We start from the raw sequence: 16,399 nt of genomic DNA, 5'->3' as shown, positions 1-16,399 counted from the left end.
CCCCCCCCCCCCCCCCCCATCTAGCATTTATAGCAGTATCTAAACATGTGTAAATAGTTTACAGCAGATATAATGTGAGCAGGTCAAGGGAGGAAAGTTAGCATGTTTTTAACTGTGTTTTGCGGGGCTCTTATTTTTACTAGTCTTTTGCATTGTTTGTTTTATTGTGTTGCTGTTCAGAGATGCTGACTTGACCTTTCCCCAAACCCAGTGCCAATTAGCACTGATGCAACTCACCTGGGAATGAGGGATACAGACCATTTAAAGAAAAGAAAAGAGCAACAGAGAAGAGAGACAGAAGACAGGAGTAAACGGCAACAGACGGTGGTACAAGGGGACGATGAGACTGGGGAGCAAAGCCGCCTGCGGTTTAGATTAGTGTAATATGAGACTATGTCTGATGTGTGATCCTACCTCCCCTGGCATACCTTCTGGTGCACTGTGACGGATTCCACAGGGAAATGCCACTTCCTGCTACCACAATCGCCCCCCCTCAGGCCTTTTATCTAAATAAATGTCTATAACGTTTTTTGCTCTGCACATCCCAGATTTTGAGAAGCTGGCTTTTAATGTTTTAATTTATGAAGAATTTTAAGAGGTCCTAGGCCTCATCAAAAACCTAGGGGGCATTGTCGGCAACACGTTTTTATGAGAGCCATTTTAAGACATTTTATAAGACAAAACAGATACTAAGTGACAATGTAGTAAAAAGTAGTAGTAATATTATAAAATGTCTTCATAGAAGAAGTTATAATACTCTACATTAAAGATCACATATTATGCTCATTCATGCTCTTTTTTTATCATTTTGTTTACATGGTTTAATGTTCACTAACAATTTTGAAACTATTCTCCTTTTGTGACTGGAATACATTTAAATTGGAGACAGGTGAAATAAAAAGCTTTTACTTTTAGATTGATATTTCCTTTATGAATGAAGTGTAACTCAGTTTGTACATTTACTCATTATAATTGTTACGACCTAATGCTTCTCTGTCTTAAGTTCCCACTACTTTCATTCAGTCAGTGCGTTTACATTTAGTCTATGGTTTATTCTGAACAGTTGTACTTTGGCAGAGCGCCCCCTACTATACTGGACGTAAAGTTACTCCCGTCAATGTCCTCATTCCCCGCTCACTTTTACGGGAACCAAACGTGAGCGGCATAACCGGTTATTCACTTAAAACCGGGTTACTGCTGTGCATGTAAACGCTAATGTTGAGGGCAGACCTTGTTTTTTCAATCAATTCCTCTGTCAACTGAGGTTAATCAGGTTTTGTTTTTATTATTTTTATATAGTGAAATTATCCTGTTCTACTGTAGAAAAATTGTGGAAATTACTGCAGTTTAGCTAAAACCCACTCTTTATACACACCTGCAGCCACCCAGAGACGCACAATTATGCATCAATGAACAGAAAAAAAATGTATGCTTGGCTTCAGCGTCAGAGGGGATCAAAGTGAAACTAGAAAATCCACTTTTGAGACAACACAGATGATTGGACTGCTACTAACTAACACAAGAAACTTACCAAATGGGGTTAAGGGAAGGGAATTGGACAAATGTATACTTAGAAATAAACAAAGGACAATTTATGTGGATAACAAGCAAAAAAGATGGCTATAACTGTTGTACTGAATGTACCGACTGAAGGATAAGGCATTAAGAGAAGTAAAGCAACAGAAACAAAGTTATGTATGAACAACTAGACGTAGTAGAAGCTTTTGGATGAGTAAAAAGAATAGAACAGGGTACATTGATAACCTTGTATTAGATGAAGGAAGTGATGAGGAGAAACAAATGATGGAGAACTGCAGGCAGTGACGAAAGCAGAAAATGAGAACTGAAAATGAGAGAGTGACAGAAAATAAGAGGCAATAGAACGTTGAGAGAGGTTGTATAATGATGGTAATACTGAGATGGAAAGATGCTGCACAGAGGAGACAAACAGAAAAAAATCCATCCAGGGTTGACCAGAACAGTAAAGAAAAAGCAGAATCTTACTGGAAGAAGAGTTTAAAAATGAGTTGAGGGAGTAAAAAGTGATGTAATTGACAATAAATCTTGGTGTTGGTTTAAGGTTTCTAAAACGTTTTCATGTTAATCTTACTGGAAGATCAGCAGCCAGTGGCCCAGAACTGTACCCGGATGGAGATAATAGTAAGCCAACGATGTATTACAATTTACATTACTGACCACTCTCATTCACATTTTCTTGATGAATGAAAATGTAAAAAAGGAATTGCCCAAATTATGATAATTTCCCAAAGTCTAAGGTAATGTCCGAATAACCGTCCCAAAACATTAACATAAACATATTCCCTGTCAGAAGTCTTTCCAGTTGAAAGGCTGAGACTAGGTAATATTCAACAATGTTTTTTGAGGAATAAATCAATTGATTCCCAAATAGTTCCCAGGAACTACACGGTTTGATTAATTATTCAATTTATTTCTTCAGCTATACGTCTTATACAGTGAAACAAAACAAATCCTAACTTTGATTGGACAACTGATCCCCAGACCGTATTGGCGAACATCCAGATTTTTTATTCTATAGGATTTGTGTCAAAGAGTTAAATCTACATACAGCATGGTAAAAGTGTTGTCATTTAATATTGTAAATAGATTTTGCAGCTAGCATAAAAAATATACTTTTCTCTGGTTGTGCATTTGATTTAAGACAAAGGGAGTTATTAAGAACAAGAAGGCTTTACCAGCTGATCACCAGGTGACACAGGCACTAGGTCGAAACTCTCAAGCTGAGCAGTGTGGGTAAGAAGCGCGTCAGGGCTGGAATTTAGAATGTCATCGCACACAGACACCAACTGACGGCACTAGAGAATGAAACAAACCACCATTTACCATCAAGAATATCTTAATCAATCCTTAAAAAAATAAAGGAAACTAACTTTACTTATAGTAAAGTAGGCAACAATATACAAATACTTACAACAGATATGATGTCCTTTTCCTTTTCATAGACAGTGGTATCCTGTTGGATGAGTGAAACAACATAACATGAGTTCCATCTAAGCAGTGATCCACAATGACACAACAGCAGCCTTTATAATTCTACAATTGATTTGTGGAAATGGGACAATCGGACTCAAAAACGTGGATCCTATTTCCTCTTCCCAGCATGAGTCAGGAAGTGAAAGACCAAAGGTATCTAGAGACAAGAGAGGCGTCACCCCAGAGCTTTTATTGGTACTTTATCCCAGCAGAATCTACTCTTGTTTAAACAGAAAAAAAATACATTAAAATACCACTCATCAAATTAAATTTGCAGTACAGCAAGTGGGCAATCGATTTTGTGGTGTGTAATGTCCACTTAACCTGAGGGCTCACAATAATCCCCCACAAGCACACATGCTTTTACACGACAGGAAGTCAGTGGTCAATGTCACAAACTGCTTAATCTCTGGTAGAGAGGAAGGTGTTAATAATGCTCCAACAGGCATTACTTTGACTTTTCCCGGGAGCTGGAGAAATGAAGGGCAGGCTTTGAATTGAGGGGGTAAAGAGGTTGAAAAAGAAGAGGGTAGATGTTTACAGGGCGTATGTGGTAGAATTTTCAGTTTATGAAATCCTGCTCTCTAAATTGAGACAGTGATGAAATTCAGGTTAAATCCCAACATGTTCTATAGAGTTGAGGGAGACTAAGCAGCTGTACTGCTAAATCCTAATGGCTTCTGTGTAAGTCGTCAGTGTCTCCAGAACCTTATTCACGTATCCAGAGCCAAGCTGCTCCTTAGTTTTAACAAGAATATTCACTGACTATGCCGATACCATTACTCCCTAAGCTAATTTGCAATGCATGACGATGTGATGAGTTACATAATGTACTATTAGGGGAAACTAATCCCTGTGAAATGTAACAAGGGATCAACAGTGAACAGGGTTGGATTTCTGGGCCGATTAAGACTGCGGGGAGGGGTACGACAGGGAGAGGGTGGGTGTGTGGTTATTCCCCTTTGGCATTTAAGTGTGGGTACTTTAGAAATGCAGAAATTACAATATATTGATTTACACCCCAACAAACAACTAAAGGTTGTGTAAACACCTAAAGATGTTCAGATCTTTATCTCGATCCCCACTTGAGCAAACTAATCTTGTCATGGCACGCTAGCTATATGCAACAGTGACTACGTTGGTTCATTAGTTAGCTACAGTAGTTAGGGCTTTATTCACAGCATAAACAGAAATAAAACTGAAATGAGGACAGATATTTAAAACAGAACATAATTGTTGCAGTACAAAATTCTAAATTACGGGGGAGCTGAAGATGTAACCTTACTCAGAGCAGGCTGCTAATGTTACCAACAACATACGGTGGAAGGAACTATAGGTGAATCCATCGTGAAAAGGATTTATGGTTAAGTTTAGTCACTAAGAGGAGTTTGTGCCACATGATACCATAAACAGTGCAACAAGTCAGTCATAAGAGTTTCAAACGGTGTGCAGCCATGCTAGCAGCTCTGTGATGCTGCAGTGTTGAGCTAATTGCTAATGTTAGCATCCTAATATTCTCACTATAACTATGCTAACATGATATGTTTACCGGGTTCCCCCATCTTTGTTAAGTGTACTAGCATGCTGACATTTGCTAATTAGCACTAAACACAAAGTACAGCTGAGGCATTTTGTTATAAACCAAGTAAAACATCCCCAAAATGATTACAGTTCATCCTGAAAGGAACATTTGTTTATTCATTCAATACAGAAGTTGCTACCACATTAAATATATAACTTCCTATGTAAACATTGTGGTGGCACTAAAGAAAAGTCTGAGGATTATTAAAGGCAGAGGAATTATTCATTTGGGGACTGTGAATGTCCATAGAAAATCTCAAGGCAATCCTTACAATAGTTGGTGAGATTAAATATTTCATTTCATACATTTACTGTTAATGATGTTACAGATGCTGAAACATTGGTTTAAACAGGACAGAAACATATGACTTGATCCACTTGTAGCCTAAAGATGCAGGGCATTAGTGGTGGTAATGGTAATAGGACCTCAGGTTTAAATCTGGCACCTCTTATCACACACCATCACTTCTGCTTTTGCTTTATTAGTAACACCTTTCTTCCAGCATCTCACTGTTTCTTTTTCAAACATGAGGTTAAAATACAGAAATATACAAATAGTATTTGGAGCCATGCCAATAGACGCTTCCCCACAACAGTAGTCTACAACCTGTTTCTGCATTTCCTTTTAACAGGAAATGACACATTAATGTGTGCAAGGGGGTGTCAGGTACACTTCTGCCCTAAAACATATGCTTACAATCACAAATACATACAAATCACTTTGTGATTTAATCAATGCTACTTAACAAAAGTCAAGAGTGCCCAAAAACATCTAAAAGTATAAAAATATATCCATCAATTTTAAAGTTCATATACAGTTACAATTTCTTTTTTGCATTGTGTTATATTGCTGAGACAGAGACACAAGATGAGATGAAGACGTGAAAACAGGAGTCTCCAGAATGTTTATCAAGCTCCCTTCTATTAATTTCTCCTCTCAGGAAGATATTAACTAAAATACATCACTTGAAAAAATTGAAAAGCTTTTTTAAGGGAATCCCTCAAGTTTTGCAAAACAATATGTACAAACTGTCCCATCAGATAGAAGAGTTTCTGTTGAGATAAACCATTTTCAGTTCTCCATAAACTAAAGCAGAACAAATGGTCCAAGATCACATAATATTCAAACCAATGCAGTTTGGGCCTTTTAATGACCCAAACAAGACTACTACTAAAATACGCCACCTATAAATGCCAATTTCTACAGTATCATACAGGAAAAAAAAACAATCTTTTCATTATATGGGCCTTTTTGATCAGTTCTGTGCCCAAACCGCTCAAAGACAGACTGTCATTGTCACTTCATTGTAGCAACGGTAGTTACATATTTGCCACAATTAAATTTTACTGCAGACTGTCAATAAATGGCAGAGAATCCCATGCAGAATGTGCTGCACTAAGGCTCCAGTTATCACAATATAAATCCTAAGGAGACAGTTGCATTGTCATAAAAGCACTTTAATTTTAATTTCTTTGCCTTCTGCATGCATCTACTTTACTTGATAAGAAAGCTCTTGTGTTGTGTTGTGTTGTGTTGTGTTGTGAAGGCCGGTGTGTGGCTTGATCAGGTGGTAAACTAACTTTACAGCAGCTTTTCTCTCTCTATAGTTGTCCAGGAAACAAAGACAAGCTATTATGTGGGTGTAACACTCTGAAAAAAAAGCGGAAAACAAGAATACACAAAGGCATGCATGGACACACATGTACCAAAAGGCTGAATCTATCTATACAAAGGCGCAATAACACCATTTTTTTTTTTTGCGTGTTATGTTTACATAGTTGGACTTGCACCAGTGGATATTTAATATTTGCCAACAGGTCACAGACTTGCTATAAAAAGACTGTGAGACATCACTAGGTTAGATCTCTTTTACACCTGCTACTTATCTTTCCATCAAAATCTTACAACCCTGTCAATGTTCTTTTCTTTGCCTTATACCACTCCTTAACACTGGATTAATTATTATAATCCATCTTCGATTCCCATTGTATGTTCCAATTGCATAACACTTACGTAAATTGTACAAAAGTGGATATTGTTAATTTTACAATAGAACTGTCAATGTTAAGGTTGGTTTTGGTCAGCAATCATACTGATATCATCATACAACTACTACTCAATGTTTGAACCATGTATTCATTGACATTACATTTAGCTAATTATTATAAATGTTTCGTCATTGGGTTTAGCTAATCTATGAACTGTTATGTTTGGCTACCGGTTTAAACTACTGTGCTCCCTTACGAACTCTCACGAACACTCTTAAATAATTGCAACATGTATCGTTCAGCTGACTCAATGTTAATATGTGGATGTTTTCTTTTAACCAAATCATTATTTATATTTTCACAAATTAGTTGAGCTACTTTCCAATCTTTTCACGTACCCCCTGGCAACTGCAGACAAGTACCCCTGACCGGGAATCACTGCAATACATAACCAAACTGTCAAATCTTAAACTAAAATAGTCACAGATTTGTCTCAGTAGCTCGTAGTCCTTCAAATGTAAGTTTAACACTAAAATCACTTATATTATTGTACATTTCAGTTAAGGTTCTTATGTTAAAGACACTTGCAAAAAGTAGATTTTGCATAAGAAATGTTCTCCTTTTTCTTTTTTATAGAATCACCATAACGCTCACATACCTTCATGTAAGTTCACAGTTCTCAAAGCCTTGTTTTTTTCTCCCTGTCTCTCCCTTGGACTTTGCTTGCTGCTCGGCTGGTTCAAAGCAGACTGAGTGTTTTCTGCGAAACTCTGACTTGAAAACTCTACTATGGGATCCAAAAAACACCAGCTGACTACTGACCTTGATCAGCCTCAGGGTGTGAGAACACACACAGACACCCAGGAAATAAGAGTTTTTCTTTGGTGTGAAAGATGTGATGTAGCTTCTAGGGAAGCAGTTCCCCAGAAAAGGATGTCATAATGAAGCCACGGCCTCCTGACACAACGTCAACAACTATCCCATGACATCAACCTCCATTTAAATGGAACACATTTTAAGAAGCCGTGACCATGCTAGTCTGTGTGTGTGTGGATGATGTGTACACTGCTGACAGATTAAGGACACGCACATGATACAGTTGTATAGTACAAGCTACAAGTGTTCTTCTGCAAAGCCTGAGGCAGCAGTTTTATAATGCTTTGATGACAGTGGAACTAACATAATATGAGCTGTTATTTTCTTGTCTGTTAAACAGGTGTGAGGGCTTCCCAGCTTTCCAAAACTGACCTTTCACTGTAGCTCACCTGCCAAGTAAACAGCACCTGCCAAAACCATCGACAGTTAAAGAAAGACTTTTCCGGTAAATGCTAAGCTGAGCGTTACTTTGCAGCCTCCAACTGAGCTTGACAACACAGTTGTGACGTGATCAAAGTGTCTGAAAGTTGTAAGTCTTCAGGTAGCTGTGCCAAGAGAAATCTCAATCATTGCCAATCTTGCAGAGACGGAGAGCGGAGGTAAAGAGATAAAATGGGCACAGGCTAATTATTGCAAAATAAAACGCTAGTTAACATTAGTAATTAAACCTTAACAGTTAATGTAAATCCAAAATGCCTGCAAGCTTATGTACTGGTAATTCCTCTACTATGCAACAGTAAGTTACGTGGTTATGACATAGTCGTTAACTTATTTTTACAAAAATATATAATATACATATATATTTATACACATAGCCATAATGTGAGTTGCAAGGTAATGAAGCCCTTTATACTTGTTGTGTTTCTTTAGAAAACTAGAGTACAAATAGAGTCTTCAAACGCTCCAGATGTAAAGTTATTCGCTGTCAAAGTAGCGCCAAAATTAATGGTGGTCAATGGAATGATAACGGCAGGTGAGTGAGATACTTGGGTTTTACAGATATGAAATTACCCTATTCATTTCCGGTGTGATTTTTGAATGCACCTAGCAACTGTATTTACATGACCCTGAACTCAATGGACAGAATGTTCTCAGTATAATACTTCTTTGTGGACAATTATTTTTACCTTTTTTTTTTTAAACAACTGCACACACAAACACACGTGTGCACCAAAGCTCAAAAACAGGAATTGACAAAACAATAACCAGACATTACCAAACAATGATGCCAAGCTGACAATTGATGAATGAAAACAAAAGTCAGCAGGCCCAAATCTGATTCAATTCAGTAATGACAAAAACATTCGATCAGAGTAAACAAGCTCAACAACTCTCTAAATTCATCCTTCGCCTCTGGTCAACAATAATAGATGTGCTGTAACTGTACACCGACACAAAGACGGCAACTCTTATTCATCACAGGCTAAATCTAGTTCAGACCAACCTTGTTTGGTGAGTATACTGTAGATGTCAAATGATCTCTCACATTACAGTGTTATCAAATCCTTAAAGTCTACACAATAATGTTCTTTAAATTATAACCAACAAGAAAAAAATACTCTTGATAGCATGTAGCCATTAACATGTAGCCATTTTAAACAGTCAAGCAATGTGCAAAAACAGCAAGGGGAAGCGTCACCTTGTGGGGAATTATCCAATCAAAGAGGCGAGAAGTGTACCTGTCGTGCTGGGCAGGCGTCCAAAGTTGGCTATAGAGGGTTAGACATAAACTCCTTTAAATACCCACAGCTTCTAAGGACCTCTGACCGCCTCCTTACCTCCCTCTAATTAGCTCTCATTATGTTGCTATCTCTGCAGTTCCATCTTCTCTTTGTCTTCTTCTCTGCTTTTCTTCTGTCTTCTGCCCTTTATCTATGTCACTACAGCGTTCTTTTGAGTTAATAGTCTCTCTTGGCCTGTTGCTCTCTGCTGTTCATTCAGCGATGGACACTCCACTAGGAGTCAGAAGTCATTTAAGAGACGACGCAATCCTTCTTTTAGTCTCCTCCTTCTTTCTCTGCCTTCCCTTTACCCTCCCTTTCCCTATCCCTCCCTCCCTCCCCTCGGCACTCCAACAAATCCAGGCCTGTCCCGTCTACTACCTGTGAACATTTTTTACCCTTATCCAGTTATGAATATTCCTTCTCTTCCCATTTCTTTTGCCCATGCCATACTACCCTTAAGGAGTAAACACAAACAGAATGCAGCCCTCCTCTGTGGTAATTATTTTACTCTAAGCTTCTTCAAGGTACAGCAGCCTCCAAATATGCCAGGAATGTAAAGATAAAGAATTCATTACTCAAGTTAAGCCGAGGAGCAGGGAGTCAGTTTGTGCTTCTGTTTTTTTCTTGCTGCTTTTTATGGGTTGATTTAAAAAAGAAATCACACAACAGGTTGTAGTTCCTCTTTGGAAGTTTAGTGTGCTTGACAATACCATTAGAAACAGTTATTTATGTTTTGTTCCTCTTAAGATAAACACCTCATGTTTTCACGGGCAGTAAAGTGTAATAAACCAGTTTGCATAAAGAGAGACACAGTTCTTTTTAATTTTGCTGCAAAAATCAGCCATTGGATGGACAAATGGAAAGATATAACACACATTATATAAGTATAAAATATAATTATGAGTAACACATGATTTGTATGCACTTATCTGCTTAAAACCATAAATGGACCAACCTTGTGGACAATGTCTCCTAGCTCTCTGCAGTAGGTGAATATGTTGTTGCTGGCGGTGTATCCACTGAGCTGGGAAAACTGATACCTGGCAAAACAGGGATTTTATTTCAATAAGTCTGGGTAGAGACTCAGAAGATTTGCTGCAAGCAAGTGAAATGATTTCATTTCACACTGGTTAATAAAAGGAACAAAGACAAATTAAGGCTCTTAGAAAGTCTCACAAAAAGAGAAAGAAATCGAGCAAACACAGAGGGATAAACATTTAAGAAATCGGTGTCAGGTGACAACAGGTAAACAGCCCATTAATGCATTCATCAAAAACTAAAAGACCAAGGCTCTAAATGATATGAACCTACAGCCATCCTTTTTACATAAAACCTACAACAACAAAATCTGCAGCTAGTACTATTTGTTTAAGAGATAGCAGGGAACATTTTCTGAGTAAAAAATAACTGCAGAATAAAATAGAATTTTGAGTGCTGTATATTTATATATACATATTCAGGTTAGATAGGTTCCTCTTTACAGACCTGTTGAGCAAAGAGAAGAGTCCTTTGGCAGAGACGATGAGCTCCACTACAGTTTGCAGAACACCAGCAGGCAGCTTGCTGACACTTTGTCCATCGTAGTTTTTGAGGCGCCAGCGGCCTTGTATGCCCATCTGGAGGGTGTTAGCAACCGCACGCAGCTTCTCTGTCAAACTGCGTAGGTTCTCACCACCTATACCATAAGTCTAAAAAAAACAAAAAAAACACACCAAACACACACAGAAGTGATGGATTAGAGGTCTATTCAAACTCCTGAAAAACGTCACAATGTTATACATAATCTGTGATGTTTAATGCATTATTTCCAACACTTCACAGGATGCAGGGTTCCGGTGTATAAGACGCATTTCATATACTGCAATTGCAACATGCCCGGTTGGTTCTGGTTGAGGACTTGTATTGTGTCATGTCAATCCCCTTCTCTCTCCCCCCATCACCTCTACCATTTCCATTTTTGAATAAAGTTAGAGAATGTCCCAAAACTGCTAAAAAAAACACTTCATAGACTGTCATTTTGACAAACTGTGGGTTCTGCATCTGGGTAGAGACTGAAATGTGTATTAAATTAAGAGCAAGAGAGCATTTTTTTTCTTGTTACTACAGAGTGGAAGCTGAGTGAAATACTGTGTTTCATGATGTAAAGCATTCTGGACCACTGTTGGTGTTTGCTCTTCTGAGATGATCTTATTCTTTTTGAGGAACGTAAAAATTGTGCTTGTTGACGTAAGCAATTGTTGGTCTGATGGCCAGATGTCACAGTTTGACATTTACTACCAGTGCTAATAGGTGAAAACGTTTCTGCTATCGAGCTATATTACAATTGTCATCCAACAAAGAGGTAGACATTTGGCTAAAATCCTCTATCACTCCTCTATATATATGGATATATATATAAACTTTTTTTGAAATTTATTGGGAAACTAAGCGGAAAACATACAGTAATGTCTGTTCAGCCAAAATCTGATAAACCAAGGTAAGACAAATACAACATTGCCACAAAATAATTGACATGCAACACTGCCCACAGTTGCCTTATACACCCAGTGATATTAAAAGGAAATATACCACATTATAAACAGTTTTGTACATACCCTATAATGTACTCATGAAGTGGATTCTTTGGCTCAATTTTCAAAAACAGGCTGCAGTTTTGTAACGTTATAGTGAGAGAGGGTTCTAACGTTTGGCCCACCACATTCATATTGATGAGGGCAGACAAAATCTCAGTACAATATACAGTAAAATACAATACCAATTAACCAGAGTTATAAAATCCTGTTACATATAACGTAAACAGGACAACACAGAGCCTCTCTTTCATGCTGAACGCCTGTCATCACAGTGTTCTGCCTTGCAGTGGGAGACGTGACTCTTCACAACCTCTGCAGAAGAAGCAGGTTATTAGCGTGACCCACTCAACATTGGTGAAGAGGTTTGGACCTGTCAAGCTTTATTGTCACACATCAACCAGCCAGAACAATCAACCATCATCGAGTGCCTATGAATGTTTCATGGCCTCACCACCATTGTTAATGTTAGTTATGTAACTGAATACGTTTGGTCTGTTCCATGTGAGCGTCTGATGGTTGATATTATGAATGAGCACAGTGTTATTACTTCATAGAGCATCAACACAGAGAGGAGGCTGAGAGGCATACACATATACTGTATATACACAAACTTTAAACAGTACATCTGTCTGTGTATGGGTTGTCAATCTTGTCTTAAGTTAAACAACAGACTATAGGTTAAACTGTTAATGACTATCGGTATTAGAGTTATATCAACAATTTGACAACAAACGGTTTGAGCAGCCAACAGGTTAAGCCTCGGCCTAAATTCAAAGGGTGTTACAGCACCAGAGCTGCAACCTTGCCTGATACTTTCCTGCTTAATTAGTCCTTCCAATAAAACAAAGCCTCCCCCCCACACACACACACACACTCTCACAGCAACATCACTAATAAGTGTCCTTAAACTCCCTCTAAAAATTGGACAGGGAGGAAAATGAATTAGGCAGCAGAAAAAAAAAGATAGAGAATCAAAGAGAAGGCGGAGGTGTTTTAGCCGACTACAAACTTTCCCAGAAATGTGCATGTAAAGTACTCAGTGCAAGCTTTTTTTTAATTTTAAATTTGCTTTGGTTGCAGTTGAAGGATGAGAAGTCCTTTCATGTTAGCTAGAACAATAAAGTAACAATTTGACTTTAATATGCTCGACTAGGGGGATTTGTGGGGGGAAAGTAAAGCACTGAAATTAAACTTGCTGCATGTTGCTAAAGGCTCCAAGTGCACAAAACAGGACTTTTATGGCAATGAGACCAGTTGTGTATTCTGGCTGGATCTGCTAAAGATTGTCCAAAGACTGCTCGTTCCACTGTGCAAACAAAAGCATGATCTAAAAACAGTGTGATGGTAAAAAAAAAAAAATTAAATCTGTGCTTTAATGTCAGAACATACACCACACCACAGCAAAACAAGAAGAGGACTGATCAGTAAATATCCAGAGGAACAGTTCTCGTTGCGCACAACACACAAGGCCCCCAGCCTTGGATACACAGAGCACTACTATGGACACATACTGTACACAAACACATGATTATGCTTTGTCCCTCACCAGAGAGCAGAGTTTCTCCACAGCCTCCAGTATGAGCTCCTGGTGTCCAATCTTATTTACTCCCAACTTTTCCAGGTCCTGACAGGTCAGCTGGAGCAGATCGAGACCCGACAAATGCCACTCTGAGACCGGGTACTGATGCAAGGGGGCATCCAGGCCTGGAAACAGGACACAAAAGCACATACAATCAGGGGTTTACAACATGCAGTGCACAAGTATAAACGTAAACCCCATAGTCATAAAGTCGATGTATAGTTAATCAAAATGCTACTTTTCAATTCAATTCAATTTTATGTATAGTATCAATTCATAACAAGAGTTATCTCGAGACACTTTACAGATAGAGTAGGTCTAGGCCACACTAGACCACATAAAGTACAAGGAGGAAAAACTCCCTTTCAGGAAGAAACCTTGGTCAGACCCAGGCTCGCAGGTAGCATGACACCGCGGAGCGTAGTAGGATGTAACAGGGCATGTAGCAGGACCACGGCGACAGCTGCAAACATGATCTCGGAGCCTCCCTGATCCAACACTTTTGAACAAGGGTTTTCTCCATTCATGCTCATCACATCAAGTCTAGCATCTTTTTTTTTTTTTTTAAGATTATTTTTTCAGGGTTTATTCCCTTTATTAAATAGAGAGTCAGAGTCATGTGAAAGAGGGAAAGAGAGAGACGGGGGGATGACGTGCAGCAAAGGGCCGCAGGCTGGATTTGAACCCGGGCCGCTAACATCAGCCAACATGGGGCAAGCGCACTTACTCAGTGAGCTATAGGCCGCCCCGAAGTCTAGCATCTTTAAGGATTTCTGTGAATGTGAGCTACACTGGGAAATGATTGTTAGTTCCTCATTGTTTAAATCACAAATCCCCCCAACAAATCTGCAGTTGAATGTTTCCATTCAAGTAAAGGGCAACGCCTGATGAAAAAGATGTAGTCAAGAAAGAGTTGCCCTCCGATATCTGGCACCCCCTGCTGTTATTCTCTTTGAACCAAGAGAAAGGGACAGAGGAAGGGCAAAAACAAATTTATACAGTATGTGAGCCACATGTGTGTACAGGCAGAGACATGCAACGGGAGCATGGACTAACAGAGGCAGACGATCAGTAGCTGCTGGCATCCTGAGTTAAGTTTTGCAGCATGGAAAATAGATTTAAGTAAAAATGCGTCAGGGTATCAAGTGATTTATAGAATTTAATTGAAAAATAGTTAATAATTCATGACTTTAATATATTTTTTCTTAATTGTGTAAGTCTTTGGTTTAACGACAACTTCAAAATAAAGGCTTAATACAATGTCTTAAAAGTGTTATTACATGAATAGTCAGTGAAGGAGAGAGTACTACTTGATTAAAAATAGCAATACTACATTATACAGCTAGCCATTGTACAGTACAAATCCTACATTTACAGTTTTACTCAAGTACAACTATTAGCAGCATAATGTACTTTGTGGTAAAGTATAAGAAGCAAAAGTACTCATTATGCAGAATTGCCCCTGTCAGTTTATTATTTTATGATTGGATCATTATTGTGATGTAGGAATATGTAAGTGGTGCTTTAATGTTGTAGTTGGTTCAAGGGGTTTGGTCTACTCTGATTTGATACTATTACTGATATTTTATTATGTAAGAATGGACCTTGTATTATACACTGATCATGTGTTTTGCATGTCAAATCTTAATCTTCAATTATGTAATTATAATTGAATGGATAAAAAATAAAAAGGATTTTTAATGGATAAAAAGTACAATATATTTATGCAAAGTGTAGAAAAAATTAAAACCTCAACACGGTACTTTAATTAAATAAATGTAGGCCTAGTTACTTTTTTGTAGTGGTAATTGCTAACTTTTCCTGTAGGTCGATATTTTTTTACCAGTAATGTGTATGCAGTTTCCCTGTAAAACACTGTAACCGAGCATTGCTTCATGCACTTTACAGTGGAGTGGGGCTACTCTCTGAATATGAAAAACTCTTTTAGCTCAGAGAACGCACCATGCCCAAGATGAAAACAGACAACCATGTACACCGTTTCTGATCAAACCACCTGAGTTGTTGGCAGTGATCAAAACAACACTGTTGTGGCTTCTCTCGCAGCAGAGGCCACTTCCTCATCCACCCTCCACCTTTCACTTCCAAGAGGATTTGCGTAACCATTCTATTTCTGACTTTACCGTCCGAGCCAAAGTAGGCTACCGGTGAGGCGATCAAGGAGTGACAATAATAGAAACAACCCTCAATATGTTACTCACCTTTGAGCCACTCGCCGACTCTCTCCTCGCTCCACGACGTTATAGGCTCCATGCTCGGAGTCCTGCTGCAGTCTCTCGTTCAGATTCAAGCCGTCCTGGCTGACTTCTACCTCTATGGACTGCCTGAAGAAGGAAAAGTTGATCCTGATTCGGAGTCGGACGATGAAGAATGGCACTCCCCCTCACAGGTACAGGTACGAGTCCCCCTGCTGTTAGCCAATAGTGCGCAACTGTCAGGCTCAAAGGAGCAAAGACCCCTCCCTCCCAACCCCCACCCCCTCCTTACCTGGAGGAATAGTGCGTGTGTGGAAGGTGCTGCAGCTTTAAGGCTTCTTAACGTCCCTCATAGTTTTACTTTCATACACAATTGCGTCACGCGCACGGAAAAGGCGTAAGGCACATGACATTTTCACAGCAGTGCGTGGACTATGTAGGCAAGCGGTGGACATAACAGCAACACCTGTACATGTATGGAGTAATGCAGTATAACCCTGTAATACTGCTACTATATTAACATAAAGGTCCTCATTAACCCTGCGGTCATTCTTAAGTGTGAGTCTGCATTTGATTGCGTTATAATGCAGCTTATTTGTAGGACAAAAACAAGATATTATATGTAAAGATATTATAACATAGGACACAATTATGATCCCCTAAAAGAAAAATACACTTAGTTCCCCTTCAAACGAATGGTTGTCATAAGACCTAAGGGGATAAATAACTTGTTTTCCAGACCAGCAAACATAATCCTCTTTTCCTAGTCCACTGGCTAGGCTGCTCTCCTGGGAATTGAGCGGAAGTGTTCTCTATTTTAGCCTTTGAACTGTGGTGACATCTGGGCTCTAA

General features: G+C 38.8%; 2 protein-coding genes across 10 annotated transcripts in view; one reads left to right on the top strand and one right to left on the bottom strand.

Annotated features, from left to right (window-relative positions):
* The window catches only part of cnksr1 (connector enhancer of kinase suppressor of Ras 1), a 27,389-nt gene extending 11,598 nt beyond the window's left edge, over window positions 1–15,791 (bottom strand). For 7 of the 8 annotated variants that reach the window (XM_034859308.1, XM_034859309.1, XM_034859311.1 and 4 more), the window contains exons 1-6: window positions 15,554–15,791; window positions 13,302–13,459; window positions 10,668–10,870; window positions 10,138–10,222; window positions 2,951–2,992; window positions 2,715–2,834 (exon numbers count right to left, since the gene is read on the bottom strand). In XM_034859308.1, coding sequence (XP_034715199.1) covers window positions 2,715–2,834; window positions 2,951–2,992; window positions 10,138–10,222; window positions 10,668–10,870; window positions 13,302–13,459; window positions 15,554–15,605 — 660 coding nt within the window. In that variant the 5' untranslated portion in view covers window positions 15,606–15,791. Of the gene's footprint in view, window positions 1–2,714; window positions 2,835–2,950; window positions 2,993–7,240; window positions 7,504–10,137; window positions 10,223–10,667; window positions 10,871–13,301; window positions 13,460–15,553 lie in introns of those variants that run through there. The other variant, XM_034859315.1, reaches the window with a different exon arrangement.
* Window positions 15,510–16,399, top strand: part of rps6ka1 (ribosomal protein S6 kinase a, polypeptide 1) — a 50,563-nt gene continuing 49,673 nt past the window's right edge. Inside the window, exon 1 of one of the 2 annotated variants that reach the window (XM_034859316.1) lies at window positions 15,510–15,747. In XM_034859316.1, the coding sequence (XP_034715207.1) occupies window positions 15,604–15,747 (144 nt within the window). In that variant the 5' untranslated portion in view covers window positions 15,510–15,603. The remainder of the gene's footprint in view (window positions 15,748–16,399) is intronic. The other variant, XM_034859319.1, reaches the window with a different exon arrangement.

Source organism: Etheostoma cragini, chromosome 20 (genome assembly GCF_013103735.1).
Source record: "Etheostoma cragini isolate CJK2018 chromosome 20, CSU_Ecrag_1.0, whole genome shotgun sequence".
NCBI classification, from domain to species: domain Eukaryota; kingdom Metazoa; phylum Chordata; class Actinopteri; order Perciformes; family Percidae; genus Etheostoma; species Etheostoma cragini.
This window is presented reverse-complemented; position numbering and strand designations above follow the sequence as displayed.